Below are 24,642 nucleotides of genomic sequence, written 5' to 3' on the forward strand. Positions count from 1 at the left end.
AGTTAATTTTTAAGAGTAACATATATTGGAATTATTCAAATATGATATTCTTATTATTCTTATTCTTATTAGCATAAAAATACGGGACCAATCACATGGATATACATATTTTAATATTATAATTTTATAGGTACTGAGTAAACATAAAAAATATTATATACCGATACTAAAAAGTTGATGGATAAGGATATCCTTATTTGCTATACTATACACATCGTCTCATTTATTGGCTGGCTTCCTAAATAACTTGTGTTTCATTCAGGTATGAAGTATGAATTATAAGAAATGGGTATAGATATAATATAATATACATATAATATAATATACATATAATATATGACGTATTTCTTATTTTGAATTTTGAAATATAAAATTAGTTTTTTTACACAAATACATTTTTTTTTAAATTTGATCTTCACAAACATTAAAAATGTCCCAATATTATACTATATTTTCTATTAAACTCATCAAAAATATAATTATAAAATAGAATGCCTACTCGAAAATAGTCACTTAATGTTCTCAGGGTACCTAAGCGTGTTTTCAATGAAATTATAATAATTTATAAAATTCATTAATTGGTTTCTAATTATAAATGTTAATTTTAAGCGCTTGAAAGTTCTGAAAACATATTATGACCGATCTGTTTGTATCTACATTTTACGAATAAACAATATATTACTTTAAATATAAAACATGTAAAGCTGATATTGTTCTATGTATAAAAGACTAATATATGAAACAATTTTAGAATTTGCAGTACCTACATTTGATTTCTAGTTCGGAACAATAGTTTTACGTTTTTTTTTTTATGTGTCAGTAAATACTTTTACTCAATATGTAATTGTATTTAAATTGTTCTAAATTCCACTTTCAGTTGATAAAATAATTCATTGTTATTCCTGCTTTGTACCGTAAATTCGTAACTATAAAATATTCACTTATACAAATCGTAGAATACTATTATAATTAATAGTTAATAACTATGAGAAAATAGTTGTATTATTTTCCGCAATTTTGCCATAAATGAAAAGTTTAGTTTAAAATAAATAAAACAAACTCATCTATCAACGTTCTATCATTTAATATCAAACCAGCATCTCTTAATTTAAGCATTTCACAATGTTCTTTTCAATTGATATTTGAGTCTAATCTATATCTTATATATATAAAAATGAATGTATGTCTGTCTGCCTGTTTGTTTGTGTGTCTATTTGTCCATATTACCATGGTAACCATTTAAATATTATTCTGAGAATTCCGTCTGTGTGTGTATCCATATTACCATGGCAACCAACCCCAGGAGGAGATATAGAATGTTTTTCTGTCTGTGTTTGTGTCCTTTGGTTGGTTACCTAACCATGGGTTTTGAAGCTATTATAATAATAATTAATGGTTGCAGGGCAACGAAGTGCACGGGATCATTTAGTACAGAGATAGATTGGACATCTAGGCAGAAGATAGGCTAATTTAAAGAGGGAGAGGACTACCCTGGGAGGTGTTCAAATAGGGATTTTGATATTTCCCATGGGATTTTTTGTTTATAAATGGTTGCCATGGGTTTGAAGCTATTATTTTTAAAAAAGTTTGAATCGAAAAATCAAAAATGTGTAAGAATCTATCTCAATTAGACTTGTCTAAAAATCCAAATCATCTTTCAGACTTCATATTGCTTTATCAACTAGTACGTTGGTAATATATAACACGTCTGAATTAATATATTGCGCGTGTGTAAGAAAATGATAGAAAATACTTCAGCTATCTTTAATCACAAATTTAAGAAATTATATTATTATATGTTGTAAAAACCTCTGTGAAAATGGCAGCTCAACATTAGCAGACATTGATCCATTCAATCCAACAAATTTGTTTGTGATTGTTGGACATTGTTGGACAACTTTCAGAATTTGTTGGACAATATTTTCACCGGTGGGCCAATTTCTAATTGTGCTTCACAATAATGTCCAACAAATTCTGTAAGTTGTTCAACAGCGTCCAACAAATGTAGATGAACGAGTCTAGCACAAAAAACATGCCCCAACAAACAGTTGCGCTGCTGGCGTGAACTTGGCAGCGCAACTAGAAATTTTTATTCCGGTGAAAATAATGTCCAACAAATGTTGTAAGTGGTCATACAGTGTCCAACAATCCACCAACAAATTTGTTGGATTGATTGGATCGATGTCTGCTAATGTTGCGCTGTCAAGTTCACAAGGGTGTTGTAAAATCATAAATACTATTAAATTTAATAAAATTATTGAGATCAACAAATTAATTTAAAAAAATAATTTAAGGACGTTTTTTTTTTTATTAATAAAATAATATATTGTCATTCATCATTGATTGACTATTTTACATATTTAAAAAAAAAATGTATGAAAATTACTGTAAGTAATAATAAAATTCACGATTTATTTTTAGTTTCTTTTAAGTTTATATATAAGTATATTTTCTTACTTCTATATGAATAATCCAATTTGTCTGTTGAGCCTGACTATTTTTCTTTTATTACGTTTAAAACTTTTAATGTTTACCTTTTTCCTATTCTCATATTTATACTATTGGTTTAGAATTTCTAAGAACTTATTTCTAACCGTTGGTTGTATTTGTATAGGTGTTTATAACCACTTTTGTCTTGTTTACTTTTTAAATTATTATCGTTATTTTAAATCGTATATGTCAGAATATAGCTGATATTCTGTCGAAAATGATGTACCTATAATACTGTAATAATCCATTATCTGTTGCTATATTTAAGACTCTTACTTTATTGTGAAAATGTGAAAGTAATTAGTTTCATAATTTGTGTATCGTGTACGCATTCGTATTTTCAATGTACGTGAACGTGTTCATTCGAAAAAAATATGAACGTGTACGTGAACGAGTTCCTTTTTTAAGCACCGAACGGGGACGTGAACGAATTCAATTTTTTTTGTGAATTATCACTATCGATTTGGTATTTATACTTGTTAAGTCTTAAAAGTCTGTTTAGTAAGATCACATATAGTGCAGGTACATATTATAATGTGTTTATTATTTAAAGTTTCTTATAACCTATATTTTTTTAAGTTATAAGATAACGTATTTATCACATTTTTCAAAAAAATGTTAGTTGCTTTATAATTATTATAATAGCAATTAATTAATTATTTAATAGTTTTATGACGTAAATAATGCCCACCTGTTGTAACCTGTGTTTCCTTTAATCTTTTATTGGAATGTCTTCTTTTATTCCAAAGTTCAACCAAAGCTCTTCGAAAATTTTGGCCACTTACACAGTACAGTACGAAATTTATTCCAAAATGTGTGTTGTACATTTGATTTGCAATGACTTGTATAGTTTTGTACTTTGCCGATGTTATCTAAAAATCAAGAAATATAACTTTGTAAAAAATATGTTTTTATAATTATTATTCAGCGTTTGAATAAAACAATTGATATTTTAAAGATATTGTATCTCTTTTAATTGTTATCATCGTTGATAATAAGTTATGCATATTTGCTATTTAAAAATTATAAATGTCTTATGGTCTCTAAACCATCTATAAAAATGGTCGTTAAAAATCAAGCATGTATAAATAATAATAAATATACAAAGCTGTAATACTCACAGTGTCCCATACCATCCATACTCGGAATACGTATGATGGCAGATTAAGACATAAAAACACTGTAGACACGACTAAAAGCATTTCTGTGACTTTTATTTGAGATGTGTGTTGCGAGTTTTGTGATGTAGATTGTCTTCTTCTAGATGGGTGAAGTGTCATAGTTCGTCTTATTCTAGCTAACCGGCACACAGATTGACAAATCATGCTATTGAATATTACGATCAGGAAAAATGGTATCATCATGTTCATCAATACGTCTGCATAGTTTAGCCACGTATATAATTCGTACCATGAAAAGTTCAAACTACATTCTGTCGTTGTTGAGTTACTAAACGTTAAATTATTAATTAGGATGTTATAACAAATCATTATTTATATTATTAAGTATTAGTCATTAGACAATGCAAAAAATGTATTTTATGTTATATAGTGCTAATAAAACTTTTTGAGCTTTCCTTATCCCCAAAAATATTTAGCGTAAAAAAGTTTAAAATTTTTATATTGACTGGTAAATTTATTTTATGAACTGTGGTTTAAAATTTGAAGAAAGTGTTAATTTAATTAATTTAATCCATTCCGTTTTTATTATGTTTGAATTTAAACAATACTTACTTTGCTAAGACTATGTCGTTAGGTCCTGAAATCACTAAATACGGGATATGTACTATTAATGCAAACGTGATTAATATGCTAAGTACAATTTTAGCTCTGTATACTGTGCATATCACTGATCTGTGTAATGGATATCGAACAGCAATAAAACGTTCTGATGTAAACACCACAACTAGCCACACGCTAATAAAACTGCAAATCTAAGTAGATATATAAAAAAAACAATTAGTTTAATAAATTATAATGTATATTGATAAAATGAAAAAATGAAAAAATCTTATAATTAATATTATTATTGGTATAGTTTTTATATTTTCAATCCATGAACATGTTCCACAATTGTGTCTGAAACTCAACTCTGAGAATAGTGTTTTTGCATTTCATCATTTTTTCTGGTATTTAGAACTTATTTATTTATTATTAATTATTCTTAATTAAGATGTAGACGGTACGATTCTGTTGCTAAATTGAAGTAGACCTGAATCAATAAAATTAACATATAAGATGTGTTTGAAATTTTTTTTGAGACACATCTTAAATATTTCATCGTATATGTATCTTAAAAAAAAATATTGTTGTAATATGATGTTAAGTTTTAAAATATCTTATAAAATTAAATTAACGCCAAATCTTTTATAAAATTAGTTTCAATTATATATTCATATATGTCATTGTTTAAATGGTTGGAATTTGATGATATTATTTATTACCTAGGTACCTATGTAATAAAATTGAATTATATAGTATATTATGTTGGAGTTCTATTTTCATTCAACCGCGTCTTATTTTAAACTGTAGATTAATTATCGTCTGAATACTGCATGCACTCTTATAGGTTTTTCATTGTACTTAAGATAATGCCTTAGAATTGCTGTAATAAAATTCCACACCTGAGGGGATAGATTTACTTCATCAGAAGTTTACGGGCTGTTATTTTTGAAGAAGAAGAATTGTTATCCATGAGACAGATATTAGTGCTTTTCACTAGTTATGTTACTATTTATTACGACGTTTAATTGATTTACTTTAAATCGTGAGCATCGATCATGCTATGGAAATTAATTACTTACATAATCTTATCTTAACTTAACTGTATCTATATTTATTTGATTTTACGCTAATGTAAATAGAATGTTACCCGATTTTTTTTTAACTTATATAAAATATAATTTTATAATATTATCTTGTTCAATTTTTCGATGTTATTACTTGTAAGGAAAAGTAGTTAAAAAGTATCACATTTATCATATATCTAGAATTTTGCCCTAAAAATTCTTAATCAGGGGTAATAAAGATTTATTAGTTATTACTGTAGGGCTCGGATTCAAATGCCCTTTAAAAATATTAAAATATAACATTAAAACTCTAAAAAATGTAAAAAAAAATTCCCAGGAATTGACTCAGAATTTATTCGGAAATCAAGATAAATGTTTGAATTGTTTTATTTAAAAACCAGAATACATACTGTTGTTTTAGTACAATATGTGTGTTTAAATATTTTTATTCGTAATATTATTAGAAAAAGGTTAAAAAAAATTACCTAAAAAAAATGCCCTAAATAAATACGTTAAAAATACACTTAAAGTCAAAAACCTTTAAATACCTCGAAAATAATTTTTATATGAAAATATCTACTTATAACTATCAAATATAGTAGCAATTTATCATAAATGTTTGTACTAAGCACTTAAGATGTATACTCTGTATACTCTGTTCAGCGAGAGAACACATCGATTCTGCGAATCCCCACGTGACACCCATGTGTAGGGATGTACAGAAGAACTGATTTTTGTCGGGCCACGGTGTGTTATCTCGATGGGCACTAGACAGAGTATAGATAACACGAGTGTAGCCGCAAAGGTACGCCACAAATTATATACTCATACTGTATAGTTACTGCCTACTCAGTTTAAAAAAAAAATGTTTTTGTTTATAAGATTATAAAATTAAAATTTATGCAGTAATTTAAAAACCAAATGGGGATAATGGCATAATCAACAAATTAAGAAGGTTAAAATTGAATATAGTAATACCTAGCACAAAAAAATTTAATTTGAAATACATAACTAACCTAATCTTACATTACCTATAAATAAAATTTTTTTAAATGTTTGTACTTTTGAAATAGTGTGTGTAATATGTTAAAAGAACCCCCTTGTGTATAACTATAAAATTACTTTTTTAATTACCTTCAAAATATCTGAATATTAATTGGTGTTCCAAAAAATCCATACAATTTAAAGTTAGCTTAAGTGGTATTATTTTATTTTTAATCTGCCTAATTTAAAACATCTATATATCATTTATATAATTATTATATTTGAAATTTATGAAATGGCATCGCTAATAATTTATTATAATAATCTATATTTTTACTTGATTACTTATTTTTAAATTGTGTGTTAATTGAAAGCTTCTGATGTGTATTATGATACATTATTAGTATTCTTATATTTGAAGTGTTTTTACTTACCTAACCCTCAGTGATTTTGGGACTGCTTATACATTTTAATATGTTACACCACATAATATTTATTTAAATCAAATACTAAATTTGATACTGTTCGTGAACTAAGGAAACCCGGGGCAAGATGAGAGTTTAAGGTAAAAGAGAATAGTGTGTTTACTCCAAATACACCCATATCATTTTGAGTAAATGGTTTGGAAGTTTGAATTTATCATTTTATATGTAATTACTATTAGTATTATTAAATTCACGGTGTATAAAAAAGTAAATTTTTTAATTATCTTAGAAAAAAATATTATTTGAAAAAATATAATACGATTATGTAACAATAATTGACGTCTTTTAAAATATTTAGTATTTACATTGTTTTAATATAAACATAAATAAATACCCAACTGCAAAAAAGGCCTTACTTAAAAATGATGTCGATGTTGTGATATTTGATGATTATGTACAACTCATAATGTAGTTAGTGATGAATCATAATCACACTTGCTTAATATTATTTTTACTTAAACAACAATTGTTGTGTTTGGTTTCATTAAAATTTGATAAATTTAACGATGCATTATAATTGAATAAGATAACTGTAAAAGGTATATTATGTACTTATGTTTAATATATTTTAAGAATCCGTATTCGTTTTATATTTACGTTAAATTAATTGCAAAAAATATTAATGTCGGTTTTATTGTTATAATATAGTTTGAAAGTTTTAGTTTCTATTTCTAAAGATTAAATACCAGGTTTACTATAGATGTTATTTTAGGTGTACTAAAAACTCCCCTTAAAATAATATTATTTTGATATATCATTAAAATCCTTATTATAAAATAAAATATTGTTTAAATAATAATTATTAATTAACGAGTATCTTATTTAGTTTTGTAGATAGATTATCGGTGTGTATAATTACAATTATTTTATTTAATACCTATAGAATTTAGTTAATATATTTAGATTACGTTTTTAAGATTTAAAACGTAATGAATTTTGTACAAACAGTTTTACAGAATACGTTAACCATTTATTGTTTTTAGTATTTGTTTTACCTGGGCCAAGTAGACGAAAAATTGACAAAAACCTTGCATGTGGTATATCCCAATTCCAACTTTCGATAGTACAGGCATCAGTTGTATTAATAAAAATAATGTATCACTGATTGCTAATGAAGATAAATAATATGATGACGATTGTTTTCGTAATTTTGTCCCGAAAAACACTAACACTGATATACAATTTCCCAAGCTTCCGAGACATACAACAGCCAACGGATAGTATTTTACAAACCTAGAAAGCAGATAAAGTAGTTTGGTTATTCATTTTTAAAACTGTTTTGATAAATGATGAGGATCATAGTTCATATTAATTACTGACTAATAAACTAATAAGTTACTGTTTATATTACTTTTGACCCTTACCCTTTACCCTTGTAGTATACTAACTACATCAAATTATCTACCAGAAACCACCCTCAATATTGAAGATTGGAGCAAATTTATTTCTAAAAAAACATGTCATCATACAAAAATAAAATACGTCATTGTAAGCTCTGCTCCGCTCAGAATTAAAAATAAATAATATAAGTATCAATATAAAAATAAATAGCAGAATTACAGAATAAATTTTCAATATTTTCTTTTCTTTAAACTGTTGTGGATTAAGAAATGTATCATTATTTATTAGTATATTTTAGTATTAACTTAATGTGACTTATATTTGTATAGTTATTTTTCAATATTAAGATATACTTATTACATTTTTATTGTAACAGTAACTAATATAACTTACCTGTCAGTTAGGCTTATTTCGTCTTCTAAATCTTCATTTATATCAGTCGACATTATTTAGGACTTAATATTCAATTATTTTTGTAGAAATACAATCGTTCAATTCTAAATCCCTGAAAAAAATGTATAAACAAATTCAAAATAGAAAGGTTAAATATCATTATCTGTAGACGCACTTAGTTATCGTCTACTAGTAAGTTAGTGTCGTTGGTAATATTGAATCTGTTTGTATCACATTATAATTTACTAAAGGTTATAATGGTACCTATAAGATATTGAAATCATTATTATTTATATTAAAACAATTATTTAATTTATTTATAATGATGATATAAGTAAGTACCTAAATGATGATAAAATATTTAACACAACTTATAAGTAACTAAACTGAGTAGAAATAACTGGGAAACTAATGAGAAGTATGTTGTATAAATGGTTAGAATCTGTCTACTTACTCCATTGAGACTAAAAGTTAAATTGTAGACCGATTTTCAGACGAAATTCTAACACGTGAAACTGACACGCATGGACGCCAAATAAAATTCTTATTACATATTTGTACCTTACAGCGTGTACGGTAAAGAATAAAATATAATGCAGCTGTATTTAAAAACATTTATAATCGAATTTTTTTATTAATAACTTTAAAATTGTGATTAACATTTAACTTTAGAATGGAAATCATAATACTTTTGCCAAAATTGTTAACTGTCAATATTAAGAACATAACTAATTTGGTCGTTAAGACTAGTGGACCGCAACACATCCGACGAATATTTACTGTAATTAGTAATACATTGAATTATGTATATTTTCTTTATTATTAAATTTATATAATACATTTTTACTTTATTTATAATGTTTAGAAATTAACTTTAATTTAAAAACAAAATCGGTATGTATTGTTTTCTTAAAATTATCAAAATTAATTATTTTACAGAACTGTAAGATACTATACGTACTACTATAGATTATAATACATATACATAGTCTTTTCACGTACTGTACTTTGAATTATTTAAAAGTAAAACTCAAATTAGATGAGGTCTAATAAACATTTAATTAAATTAAAACAAATTGTCAGTGCAATTTTATTATTTGATTTTTATACTTAATGGAATTCAACTATTCTGGTTTTATAATTAGTTTTAACTTTTAAGGCTACAAACTTTTCGGTCTCATATACAATATAATATGGTACGGCTGCAGTGGTTTGTCCATATGTGTTTCATGTTTAAATTTATAAATACTTAAATATTTTTGGAGTTTCCTTTAAATGTTTTGTATTCTTGTGTTATGAATTATTTTTAATAAATGATATGTGTATTTATGTGAAAAAAATTTACGTGTTTAAGTCATCTAAAGTTATGATATAATAGCGGCTGGAAAATAATTATAATTCATTCCAAGCCCACGATTATATTTTATTCGATTATTTATTTATTTTTTATTTTGCAATATCATCCATGATATATTTTCATGACATGTTAAATGCAAGGAAATTGTTATTTTCAAATTATCAATTATAAATTAATGTTTGGAAAATGTTAAAATCAAATTTTTTTAACGAAATACGATTCATATTATAGGTACATTATCATTTAAATTACTGGTACTCAGAATCATACTTTTTAATTAAGTATTATTAAAATTGAAATGCTTATTAAAACCTAACATAGTTGTGTAGTTGTGTCCGTTATTAAATTTATTCTGTCATGTGAATAAAATATGTTTAGTATTTTAGATTCTGAGCGTAGCGATGTAATGTATTGATTTTACAATGATGTGCTTTTTTTTTGGTCCGGAAACACTTTTTTAGAAGAAAAAAATGCTCTGATCATCTACTTCGATGGATGATTCTGGTAACAAATTGGATTTAGTCAATACATTTGGGGAGGTCAACATTGAAAATTCGTTGAACTTTTTTTAATAATCGGGGAGAGGGGGAATACGAACATTTAAAGTTTAAATATTTTTACTTAAAAAATAATTGTTTGGTACCTTCATGATACCTTACGAAATAAAGATATATAATTAAGATAGTCTTGGGTTTTTTTTCCTATAAATTTCGATAAAAAAATTATTCATTTGGTCAAAAAATTAAAATTGTAATATTAGAGTGTTATAATAGTTATTAAAACATATTAAAGATATATATGCTTGATTAAATTTTAATCTTCAAATTTCGACAAAATTATGAACATTTGCAAATAGTTTTGTAGTTGAAAATGTATAAAATATTCAATTTTAATAGCTCAGGCTTGACAATTTAATACCAGGTTCCTCATAACTAGTTCGTACAATAACCAAAACATCACCTATAGTTTTAGCCTTTAGGATAGGTAATAGGTACCTAGGGATACGAACACAAACATGAATTCAATCTACCTGTACCTATTATTACTAATTTAAATATTAATATGATATAAAATATCCTAGGCTGACACACCATCACCGCTCAGAATCGTATTTCGTACACAATGATGTATCATTGAATTCAAATTTAACCAATTCATTACAATGGCCCACTTGTCATCTACATCACATCAAAGTGGTACATTCTAGGCCATCTTTTGGGTATTAAAACTTAATACTATTAATCATTAGGTCTCGGATTTTGTAGCAAAATAAATCCTTAAAAAAGCATTTTAAGTAGCCAAAAAAAGCATTTATTAATTTAATTCTAAAAAAGCAAATTTTAATTACACATAAAATTAAATATTAAAAAAGGAATTTACAACCATATATTTAGTCAAGTTACTTTCATTAAAACTCATATTAAACATATAAAACGTTATATTTTTTATCCGAATTTATTTTGACTTCACACAATTTACAAAGTATAATATTTCCGTCAGTCATAAGCACATTTTCACCGAATTCTCTTACGATTTTTTTTAATTTTTAACTTTTGGCATTTTTACGATGAGAGAAATTATTTAGAACACTATACGTTTATACCTCACTGATTGTCGATTGATATTTACCGGCTAACTAAAGTATTAGAACGCGCTATAAAAATACGTAGGTATAATTCAGATAATTTTCCCTTTTTTTGAGTCGTAAATACAACTATAGATAATTGTGGATAAAACTATTTCGGCACAATAGCGACAGTTATTTTATCAGTCATATATGTATTACTGGTTTTATAATTTCTGGTAATAATAATATAGTCCAAGACGTATAATATACATAGAGATAAGCTAAGTTTTCAAATATGTAAAATCAAGAAAAAATAACCAAATAGGGAGAAAAGCAATAAAAAACAGATTTTGTGGAAAAAAGCAAAAAAAAAGTTTACTTCATTAAAATTAGAACGATTCAAAACGTATTTATATATAAGAATTATCTTTCTATCACACTTCCCTCAAAAGAAGCATTTGCTACAAAATCCGAGCCCTATTAATCATTAATTTTAGACTCACGTCGATTTCGATTTTATACTATCATCCTCGTTTATGAATTATTTTACTGAATATCTAGGTTTGATTTATTTTATATTTATAGGTTTGATGCGAAAAATATAAATGTGTTATATTTCTTGATATTTAATGCGTTGAAATAAAACATGGGATATACAAAACATGGTTAGGTTTTGAATTTTGATCATTTTCGATTTCTTTAAATTAAAATTTTCATTTTGCAGTATAGTTTAAGTTTTTAATTTTTCAGTATTTATTGTGATTGTTATTTGTTATTGTAGTAATTATCTATGTATGAATATTAAATATAATTAATTTAAAATTATATTCCATTTGGAATACATAAACAGTGCAACTTCTTTCATGATTTTATCATTGTATTTGTTTACAGTTTGCTTAAAGTACATACAGTGTTCGATTTAAGGGTGGTAGGGGTGTGCTGGGAGACGGGACGAGACAAGTTAATGCTCGAATTAATTTTTGCAATGAGGTTGTATAACTTCAATATAGAATTGTATATACAATCGATAGAGTTTTTGGTACATAAAGGTGCATAAGTCAAGGGTAATGTATAGGTACCTATTGAAAACCAAAACTTTTACAAACTCACAAGTTTGAAAATATTTAACTGCCGAAAGTTGTGAAAACTGAGATTGCTGTGTTAAATCTAAGTTAAAGAAATAGTATTACTTATTAATTGATTGCTTACTTGAACTATTTCTTTGAAAAGTAACTAAATGCTCGTTTAATTAAAAAAATAAAATGTTTGAAATTTGAAAACCACTTTTACCACTTCACTTAAATTCTGGTGGTTAAAGGTTAATTCCAAAATCAATGGTTGACGTTTATAGCTATGTATTCCGGAAACTATTTTTTCTTATTTACTACCTACTAAAATTGTTATTATTAGTTATTAGGTACCATTGTACTCATTGTTATTACTTAATAAATATTATTTACACTAATATGTTAAACAATTAAAACTAATTCCATTCATTAAGTTGTATAACATGTTTTGTTAAATATATATTAGGCAACTAAACATCGCATATATATCTCCGTATCTAAGTTAGACTATAATACAATATATGAGAGACATAAATAATTATTTTGGTTTCAATTGATATAATAGTATAATCCGTATACAAATAAGTGGTAGGTATGAAATTAAATATTAACAGCACAGCGATTGATTTTAATTGTATATAATTTATCTAAAGTTGTATACTTCACCTAGGTAATAGGTTATTTTATAATTCTATAGTAGAAATAAATACAAAAATATTTCTTTACTTTAATTAAGCATTTATTATAATAACTTATGTATTATTAAAATAATCTCACTGTTTTATGGTTGCAGATATTTGTATATTGATATATTATTCCATGAATTAAATCATCGTATATTGTATTATTAAGCATTTTTGAATGCGTTAAAAAGTTTAGTTATGACTTTGAGTAATCGACTGACTTGAGTTTCTGGATTATTTTCAAGTGACATAAAGTTTGGTGTTCTTTACCAAAATGTTCTCGAAAAGAGTTACTTAATATTTTGTATAATATTTCATCACGGAGTAAAATCAATGGTTACTTTATCATACACGTTTCTATCAAGATATATAAACTTAGCGCCTAAATACTTTTTGTAATATAAATTTTCAGATTTAAAACAAACTAGAAATATGTTATTTCAAATGCATATTAAATATGTGTATTACATGTCCAAATGTTTTGACAGAGCGCACATTTTTATTTTCTCAATATTTTTAGTAAAACTAAAAATTTAAATATCAAATAGCTATAAATAGCTCAAAAATATTCAAAATATTTTGAAAATTATACCATGTAGGTATGATAATGTATACCCTATAGAAAATAAGAAAATTACAAGAATCTACTGTCATTGGATTTTTCAATTATTACAAATTAAAAAAATCGATTTTGTCAAATATTGGTTTTAGCACTTTTACGTAAAATTTTTTATTTTTTAATTTATTAAAAAGTAGGTACTCAAAATTGTTAATTTTGACTTCCCAAAATGTATCAACTAACTTAATTTTCTTATTAGAAAAGATATTGAAGTTAAAAAGCAAAGCACTTTTTGTATCATAAATCGTGTATACCTACATAAAAAAAAACACACACATCGTCATAAAATCACTCCACTCAGAATCTAAAATATTATTGATAAATGATAATCAAATAAATTAAGTACCCTAGTATAAGCATTGGTTATAAATAGTATTTATAATCAATGGTATAAATAATAGTTTCATAATAATTTTTAAATGTATTTTACGATTAAATGGATTATTATGACATTTTTTGGCGCATATTATATTAAGTTTCATAGGTGTGTTAGTCTTTCAGATGATAATGTAATAATGTATATTTCTAATTGTTTTTCAACCAATTATTACCTGGTATTTCTTATTAAATTTTTTAAATGTCTAGAATGTTAAAGATTTTTACTTTTTAGATCAATTATTCACATTATATCCCTAATTCATAAATTTTGTTCAATATTTCATTATTTATTTAATACAATGGTATTGTAGTATAAAGATTCTATGTTTATAATTTGTTTTGCAAGAAAATAAATTTACATGATCGGTTGTCAACCCTATGGAAAACTTTTGGATAACTTTTATTAGGTACTTTAAAAAAGGGCTTAACAATATATTTATATCTATCAATCTATTATTGTATATCTAAAATAAGTAGTTCCAATCAGTAAATTATATATCAATATATGTGTACCTATCCTATCATGGTATTACTGTTGTTCATATTTTGTAATAAAGAACTAAATATTTTTTTCGAAAGTATCTACGTATATTCTAATACTATGTTTTGTTTAGTGATGTTTAAATTTTGGACTGACGCCAGTAGGTTACGAAGGCGTAATATTCAAAACAGTCATCTCCATCTTACACACATGTATAGTAAAACTGTTATACTGACTATATGGTTACTATTAAATTATCTCGAGATATAATAAAAAATATCGTGAACAATATCTATATTATCTGCGTTCTCTTAAAGTATTTTATTTTTTTTTTTTAAGCACTAGGTATCCATTTTATATTAATAAAACCTTAGGTTAGGAACACACCCATAAATTGTTTGTGAAAACCTTTTCGCGTGAAAAGGAACCATCCAGGCAATAAAAGTTATAGTTGAGAGACCAAATTTAGATGAAGGTATACAAGATACAGAAGACCATAATTCTTTGTGGTAGGTCGTAGGTACCTAGTATTTTTATTTGTTTTGATAGGTAGATACCATGAATATAAAATTTGCGGATATCCCTCTGTTGCAAGTAGGTTTCCAAGTACATGTACCTCGTCATTGAAACTGGTATTTGTAATGGACGTGGTGTATTTGAATTCAATAATAAATTGTACAAAAAACGATTTTGAGCTGGGTGCACTGTGCACTGTGTCGCACCACACTCTATTTCTATAAGAATATTTTATTATATTTATGCATATTACCACTAGACAATGATTTATTTTTCCATAGCTATACTGTACACTTTGTTGAACTACATACGTTGCATATATTATATAATAAAAATTATAATATGCCATCATGTCTTATTGTTTGGCCTATCTCTAGTACCTACTGCCAAATCAACCTGCCGGGTGGCACTACTGCATGTTGCCACCCATCTGTAATTTCCGTAATTGTAATCATGTACCTAATATATTTTGTAATAGCTATAAGAATACATTTTGAGGAACTTCGTATTACATTTTATAACTATTTCAGTTAAAAACAAACATTTTAACACACAGAAATCGAAAAAATAGTCGAACATTTCAGATGTACGCCCATATATATATTATATAAAGCCCTAAAAAACTTAAGATATTTTTAAAATTATATCATGTATAGAAAATGGTAATATATACAACGTGTTGATAATTTCAAATCTATAAGGCTAATTATTTATGAATTAAATGTGTATGTATTCCACAGAGAAATGTGTATGTATTCCAGACTTTTAAATAAACAAATCAGTGATTTTTAAGTACCTACGGCAATGATTAAAAAAACATGACAGCAGTATACGTGACAAAAAAATATCGTTATAAAATCAATAAATTCAACGCTCCGCTCAGAATCTAAAAGTTATTTAAGTTTGAAGAACATAAAAATAAAAGATTTTTAAGCAATGATAACATTTTTATATTAATGATATTAAAAAAATATAAACGTTAAGGCACAACAAATATCATCTTGTTTATGGTGTATAAATTTGGTTTCCTTACTATGACTGTATATAACTGTGAAGCGATTATTTTTCGCTGGATTCCGCTTTTTTTATATACTAAAACCTAATCTCGAATCTCGCAACATCCAGCAATGGTACTAACTTGGCGCCACTTGTTAGTTGTTATGAATTAGAATTTAAATGTATTTTAAATTTTAAATTTTCATTAAAATTGCCTGAATCAAATATTCCTTAAAATGCAGGTGTATGTCGTCTTAAAAATAAAATTATTAAAAAAAAGTTCTGGAAAGACAGATAATATTTTTTATAACAGATACCTATCTTAAATCAACTATCATACATCATACAGCATGAAATATGGCAAGCGTTTTTACTAGGTATACTACATGTGTATATGGCAGAGACAAATTATATCACTATAGTGCCCTTAAAATTATAATATATAATTTTAAATACTTAAACGTCAGAGTAAGTTGAATATATATTTGATTTAAACGATAAACACGGAGTTTATTTTTTACTCGGAAGAGGAACCCTAAACCTTAGTCTTCTTGAGAGATTGTCTGGTTTTAACAAAAAACAAACATGTTTACTAAAATAATTTTCAATTATAGTATATTTTATATTAGATAAATTGTTAATAAATTATTTTTCCATACAAATATTCAATAAATGTTATAGATTACAGATTATACATTGTTGCAACTAACAGAGCATGCGTTATTGTGATTTTAAATGTTTTTCAGTGATTTTTAATTTAAAAGACTATCAATAATACGTGCTAAAAATTGTAATCGCATAAGTAGAGTTTTAATAATTTGTTGCTTTGTAAAAATAATATAGATAGGTTTTAATTCAAATCGATACTTATTAAGTAATAAATTACTTAGAGATATGCATATTCTTTTGTGTTTGTAATATAACTTTTTCATTATTTAATATTACATTTTTTCTTTTTAAACCGTTAAAAAAATAATAGCCAATAGGTATTATTTCTTCTAATTAATTTAATCTAGATTTTTTGCAATTAATAATTGTTATTTGTTATGTGTATTTTTTACTTATTATTTTATTTATAAAGTTTTAATTTAGATTCTGAGCAGTCTCAAGAAAGCTATTGGTTTTACAATGACGTTTTTTTTCGGAATACGCTTTTTCGAGTAGTAAACGTGCTCTGAAAGTCTAATAAGAAGTAGTGAGATCAGATTGGAAATAGGACATGGCTGATAACTTTTTAAAGACGAATTTTTTTAATATTCACTAATTTTCAATAATTTTAATACATATAGGTACTGCCATAAATTAGTGTATATTTCCTTTTAACATTTTCTTATAGTATGTTGATTATTATTTTTATTTATGCAGAAAATTGAATCCTGGAAATAAGGAACTTCAAATTTTAATTCCAATCTATTTTAGTAACTTCTTATTGGTACAACTAGGTGGCGAATAATTTCGATCATTTATATAAAAACATTAATTATTGTTTCATAAAGTTTCTGATTTTAGGTATTCAAACTTAAACTTTTTAAAAGGTTAGGTACTCTTAAAATTTCACGTTTGATACATTTTAATATTCTTTAGTCTGACTTAAACTTCAAAGATATTTTAATCTATGAATTTATTGAATATTTAGTCTGACTAACCATCGTAAATAAACTGGTAAACCGAGCTATACTAAAAAGCATTATTTATGAAATCGTGGCATTACTCTACGTTAGACCAATCAAAACAGTAATTTAACTTATATGTTCCATAAATCGTATCTTTTTCTATCCAATTTGAATTTGAAGAATTTAAAGAATATTTTTTTTAAAAATTTTTTTGAAAGAAGATAGTCAATCTAACTTGCAGATTAAAATTTAACTTAATAGTACTATTCATTATTTTATTCTTTGATGGAGGAAATCTGTTTTAAAATGTCATAGTATCTACCCTTCTTACACCTTCCGTTTTTAGGAAATAACGAGCAAAAAAAATCTTTAGGCAATATGATTTATTTAGTAGAATTTTTTCTAAATACAATGATATATCATTGCTTTCAAATTTAAAACTACACATTCTTAGTCATTTCATGATAAGATAATTGTTTTGATATTATTAAATGCAATTTTATAGAATTGTCAAATGTGATCTTATATGCTTTCGTAAAATTTCACATTATTAAAATAGTTTGTTTATGTGTTTATTCCTATTATACATTCATGTGCCCATTATTGGTATATAGTACGATAAGGTGCATCACTGTACTTTATAGTTTTTATAGTATTTTTTATTTTATTCACTATTAACTATTAAATTTTAAATATTTGCTATCGAACATTATATAAAAATGGTATAAAAATTGTTTGTACTATTTTGTGTTTATTATATTAATTGATCAATTGAGAACAATGGATTTAACATAAAAACAAAAAAAAAATATATTTGAAAAATATATTGAAATTTAAAATAAGTGTAATATTTTATATTGTACTTGCAATATCGATGTTAATTATAAGAAAATCAAAAACAACAGTACCTTTATCCATACACGAATACACATTTTTTTTTACTCGCATATTATAAAAAACGTGAGTCAGTTCATTTTGGAGATATTTGACTTTTCTAATAATCCAAGTTTTTGACTTCACATATAGGTACCTCTTATCACTGTGTAAATAATCACATTTATAAAATCACTGAACTAAAACGCTTACAATATTGCACTATTAGGTTTTTTGTGTATGATTAACTGAGTCGCTACTCTCGGCACAAATGACGGAATGCTACTGAAACTGAAAGCTCAAACGTCCTTCGTTATAGGCAACCGCCGTTGAAAGTTCAGCGCCCATGAACCACGGTGTACTTTTCCGTTTTTGTATTCTTCTTAATTTACGTTTTAAGTTTAAGTATTTCGAGTATTTACACCATTGACTGCATTTTAGGCTTAAGAATTAAATATTTAAACTTATAACCTGTCTTAAAAATCTTAAAATTTCAATGTGCATATAATATTATGTACCGTATTGTACCTATATGATATTGTATATTTATCACAAAGTATATAATAAAAGAAACACATATTTGCATTGTTTGATTTCTCTTTACGTTTGGTTAGGTTTTAAAAAACAAAATAAATTTAATCGATTAATAACGTAAACAAAATGTATTTTTTTGCAGGGATATTTAATACGACGTATCAATTAAACTTAAATGTTTATTTTCACGAATACGTTATTTATTGTTTAATAATTAAAACTAAACCAATCTCATTTTAAAAATATTACTTTTTTTAAAAAATTCAAAAAAATATCCAACATATTGTATTTCTCGAAATGTTGATGTATAATTATTTTTAAAGAAAATATTGTTCTTTATTTTTTAATAATAATTTTAATGTTTAAATAAATAGTATATGGAAATAAAATATGCCATAGGAGTAAAAAAAAAAGTATAAATAAATAAGAAACCAATTGAATTATGAGCTTCGCGTGTTTTATATTTTTCTATAATAATTTTTTAAAATTTTTTTTTTAGTTGAAAAAAGTTCCACTTCGAAAATAATTTAATGTACTTGTTTTACTGAATTGTAAAAAAGGTAGCTAATTAAAAAAATATGAGTATAATTATAATTATCAAACATATTTTAGAAAAATAAAATTCTTGAGTCTAAAAACGAGGTCATAATATGTAAGCTGAATTATTTTGTAAATATATTATATTGATTATTGATATAAAATATAAAACTTTGTATACTAACTGTATATTAAAATATATACCTTTTTAAAGACCATGATACTCCGACAGGTATTGTTTTGCTTTATGATGCACAAAAGTAAATTATGGTAGCTGTTTATGTATTTAGCTATTAAATTCACTTTGAACTAAATAATACCGAACAATTGTATACATTTTAGTTGTTTAGCAGTAACAATCACAAAACAACTTTTCTAAGTATGTGTCGCTTCTTGTTTTATAGATTCGTTTTTTCTTTGGTTAGTACTCTACTATTAGGAAGTGTCATATAAATGTATAAAAGACACATTTTATAGATTCCTTTATAGATAACATTACAAATTCATATAATTTATTTTGTATTTTATTATGTACGGCATAATCAATGTTAATTACTGTAATAATATAATATATGAATATCCATATCGGCTCCGAAAACAATAGATAAACACGTTTTAGAAAATATTTATTATTACTTCTTATCATTTGGTTTGATAGCATGAACTCGAAACGTTTTTAATACAAAGTGTTTTTATTTTACTTCCATACAGCTGCAGATTGTGAGGATTATAATTAGTTACAGACTTTGTGTGGTTTAATAAACAATTTTGTTTATTCGTATTAAGTGATGTTTTAAAAAAATATATTTAGTGGTTTTGGTTTTTTTTTATTAACTCCGAGTATAGTTATTAGTTTTAAGTTTATAGTATAAAGTATTTTTTATCTTAAACAGTGTTATATTATAGAAGTTTAAATTCAATTTTGTATTATGATTGAGATTTAGAAATATTTTATTTTAGCAAAATATTTTGCATGGTAGTTAACGAGTTACGGAGGTTCTAAGAATTGTACGGCACTTGATATAATATCTGATGAAGTTGACATTGAGTTAGGCAATGTTTTATATAGTATACAATAAATATATTGGGTACTAAAATATTAAAATAAAAAATGCATTTGATGCAAAATTTATCAAAATAGTATTTTATTATTTATTTAACCTATTGTATATTATGTATTATGTTTGATTGAAGTTGATTTAAATTATTCGGCTCAAATCATTTATGGTACTGACGATTATTTATATTTACTTTTTCATATAAATATGTATTTAGGATAAAGAAAAATTTCCTTATTCTAGGTATGTTTGTATTGCTATTATTTATACTACATATTTTATTTCATTTTTTTTGTCCTGAACATTACTGTCAAGTTTTGTTTAGCATTATATAATGAGTGCATCAAATTTAAAAATGCCATAAGCACTTCTATAGTAGAAGGAATACTGATAGAAAAATCATTAGGTATAAATGCAATGATTTATTGTTATTTCAAATTCATAAGTATAGAATGAAGTAAAGTAATAATGACACTATTTGATTTCAATATGAGTTCCCATTAATCGAAATCTACATTTTTGGCCACTTGATCGTATAAATCTATTCAGCCTCTATTAAATACTATATACATATATTACTATAGGTTAAATAAATAATTTCGGTTTAAAATTACCGCGTCTATTACATTTTTTAATACATATACGCTTATTATTATTCGTTTTATTATTATAACAAATGAAAAATAAACTGAAATTATTTATATTCTGTATTTAAATATATATCAGCTGTATTCTGCGGAGGTTGATTTAATTTTTTTAGTATTTCATCACAATTCTCAACACAATTATTTTTCGTAGGTATATGTGTTTAATAAACTCTGTTTATATTTTATTTTAATATCCTATGATATCGTATGTCTTATCAATATAATATATTTTAATTTTAACATATTATGTAACATAACTCTGATATTAGTAAGATCTTATAATATGTATAAGAAAATATGGTTGCTATTATTAAATCTTATCTATACTCAATAATATTTCAGATACATTTTCATATCGTTTTCTGTTTTTTAAACATACATCATAATCTAACGTTATTCATGTATATACATTGTTAACATTCATCTGAGTTCAGAGACATATATAATATGTATGTGGACTGTGTAGCCCATTAACTGTGTTTGGGTTTTTATGCCTGCACAATATAACATAGTATTAATTTGTACGGCGTTTTAAAAAAAAATATAAGTGTTCTTTTTATACCGAGCGTTCGAGCTATCAAAACTATATGTATAGTTGTTTAATACATATGTCATGACGATATGTAATATTATTGAGCAATGAATATGTTATAATTTACTTAGTATTTAGTACTAAATATTATACACAATAATGGTCGTATATATATTATTTTATAATTAAAATAAATATCTATGGAAAAAATTTCCCTCAGTCTAAATAGTCTGATAAAAAAAAAAAAAAAATTGTATAAGTACTAATTTTACAATATTAGGTACTATCATAATTTACCAATTTACTAATTTTGACTTACCCATATTTAATAACTAGTTTCAAAAATGATAAATAGCTTCGGTTATAACATACTAAAGTTAATAAATAATAACCAATACAATAATATCTCAAGTTATCAACAATTTTAATTTTCTGAATTACGAAAAAATTTACAATCAAATATGTTAATTCTGTCTTTCTAGGTTGTTTGAATTGGCTTAGCTGCATGTTGAACTTTACCTTTTCTTGTTCATTAAGAAATGGTTTTTGTAAACATTACGTAGAATTTTCTTATAATAATCACTGAAAATAGTGCCATAGGGTAATGTTGATGAAAATGTTGTCTTAAATTTATGACAATTTTTATAAAATAATATTTATTTAATTTTTAACTTTTCTGTTAAATACTTACATAATTTTGATTTAATACAAATTAGATTTCAGAATTTTTCTCATTCAAAATGTATTGTATTATTTTTTTTAAAGGTGTCTCAATTTACTAAAACATTTGTAGTTCTCACCAAGTAGTTAAATTTCTTTTAAATTTTATAACTTTAAGTGTTACAAAAGTAAAAAGTTTCAACGTACCTATCGAATAAGATTGTTCAAATATTGAACTTACATTTTATAACTATAAAAAAATTTAAAATTCCCATTATTTTAAGGTGATATTGCGAAAAAAACTACTTAATATTGAGTTGAAAATTTTTAACATTTATTAGAGCTCTAAGTAAAATATTTTTAAATTTTACACATCTAAAGTACATTACATGTAAAACGGCTCGATTAATGTTTAATTTCTGTAAATTATAAATTAGTATCAAAATAATAAATAATAAAATCAAAAGCCTTTTATTGTTTTAACAATAAAATTATTATTTTGCTTTTTTCTAATTTAAGATGTTTTGTATTAATTCGAAATTAATATTAATTTTTGTGTCATAGCCAAGAATATGATACTTGTTTACTAATAAAATATATTTTTGTAAATTAGCAATAATTTATTAAACGCATCTGTAAAATAATTATCATTATTTATTGTTTTTTCTTTCTTTTTATTACTGTGTTAAACCACAACGATTAATGTTTTAATATTTTTAACCCATCAATATTGTACAACATATTTAATTTATTTGACTATACAACACTTAATATTTCATAATAGAATATCGTAAGGCAGTGATGTGCTATTATTCCATGCCATCGTTTAAACATTGCCAGTTGTCACTTAATTCATTATGATATTACAATATTAATTTATACAACAATATGTATAAAATTCGATACAATCGACCCCATGACGTATTTCTATTAGATATTATAATACACCTATATTATTTTTTTAGTTTCCCTGTGTAATAAATTATTATTAACTTTAAACTGTATATTTTATCCTTTAAAGTTTAAACATTAAATCTCCATACTTACTTTTTATTTAATTTTTTTATGTATTTCATACCATAAATCATAAATATGAGAACGTTGTATTGTTTTTAATGCAAAACACTTAAGGTATTTAAATTATAAACAATTCTGAAATTTAAAAATAAATATTTGTACAAAATAAAATTTAATATAAATTATATTATTTTATAAACGAATAGTTAAATAGATTCCATGTAAAATACTTTCGAAGAAAAATATAAATATTTCCTGATAACTAGGTACTTGAAAAGTAAAAATCCATTTAATGACTTATTATGATTTTATTTTTGAAACTAAACATTGAATAACAATTTAGTATTAGAACCTTATATCATCATATAGTCGTTTGTTTTAAAATAATATGTGACTTGACTATACGAGTGTTATTAATACTATAAGCAATTTTTATATCTATACCTATAAATATTCTGCTTTTAAACTAACTTACCTAGTTATCGGTTTCAGACGACTTTCAGTGTTGAATTATAGTATAAAAATATTTCGATTTTTTGGACATTTTATTAAATTTATAATTGTATGCAAGCGCCAAATTTTGGACACAGGTGATTGGAGTGTTTTAATAAATTTATATCATGTATTATTAAAAAGCTCGGTTATGTCAACAGAAACACAAAGTTTAAAAAACATTATTTCCCCTAAAACATTGTTTTGAAAAAGGGTTAGATATCTTCATTAGAATTTGGTTCCCTAATTTGATCCCAAAATATGTCCACTTATAATACAGAGTTGGAAAAAGTTCAAAGTACATTTATAAATGACTTATGTTACAAACACCTATATCTAATGAATCCAGTTATATGTATATTCAGGAATTCATCGGTTTATATTCACTTTAGCTTAAAAGACAAGCTGCTGATATTATTTTTATCGAATGGTCCAAAAATGCTCTAATAGGTATCAGCGTCCCTTCTTTCTATTCTATACCGGTTGATTATTTTATCATTGAATACTCATTATTTCAAAAAGTGTATATTTTTT

General features: G+C 24.8%; 2 protein-coding genes across 9 annotated transcripts in view; one reads left to right on the forward strand and one right to left on the reverse strand.

Moving 5' to 3' along the window:
- Positions 1 to 20,111, reverse strand: part of LOC100167215 (FMRFamide receptor) — a 31,067-nt gene extending 10,956 nt beyond the window's left edge. Inside the window, exons 1-6 of one of the 3 annotated variants that reach the window (XM_029488793.1) lie at positions 19,907 to 20,111; positions 8,482 to 8,593; positions 7,743 to 7,980; positions 4,224 to 4,423; positions 3,612 to 3,939; positions 3,182 to 3,362 (exon numbers count right to left, since the gene is read on the reverse strand). In XM_029488793.1, the coding sequence (XP_029344653.1) occupies positions 3,182 to 3,362; positions 3,612 to 3,939; positions 4,224 to 4,423; positions 7,743 to 7,980; positions 8,482 to 8,534 (1,000 nt within the window). In that variant the 5' untranslated portion in view covers positions 8,535 to 8,593; positions 19,907 to 20,111. Of the gene's footprint in view, positions 1 to 3,181; positions 3,363 to 3,611; positions 3,940 to 4,223; positions 4,424 to 7,742; positions 7,981 to 8,481; positions 8,594 to 8,656; positions 8,754 to 18,666; positions 19,112 to 19,906 lie in introns of those variants that run through there. The other 2 variants (XM_029488794.1, XM_029488795.1) reach the window with 2 other exon arrangements.
- The window catches only part of LOC100169268 (protein furry), a 134,435-nt gene that overhangs the window by 26,547 nt on the left and 83,246 nt on the right, over positions 1 to 24,642 (forward strand). The window lies entirely within an intron of this gene.

This window comes from Acyrthosiphon pisum, chromosome A1 (assembly GCF_005508785.2).
Source record: "Acyrthosiphon pisum isolate AL4f chromosome A1, pea_aphid_22Mar2018_4r6ur, whole genome shotgun sequence".
In the NCBI taxonomy this organism is placed as follows: domain Eukaryota; kingdom Metazoa; phylum Arthropoda; class Insecta; order Hemiptera; family Aphididae; genus Acyrthosiphon; species Acyrthosiphon pisum.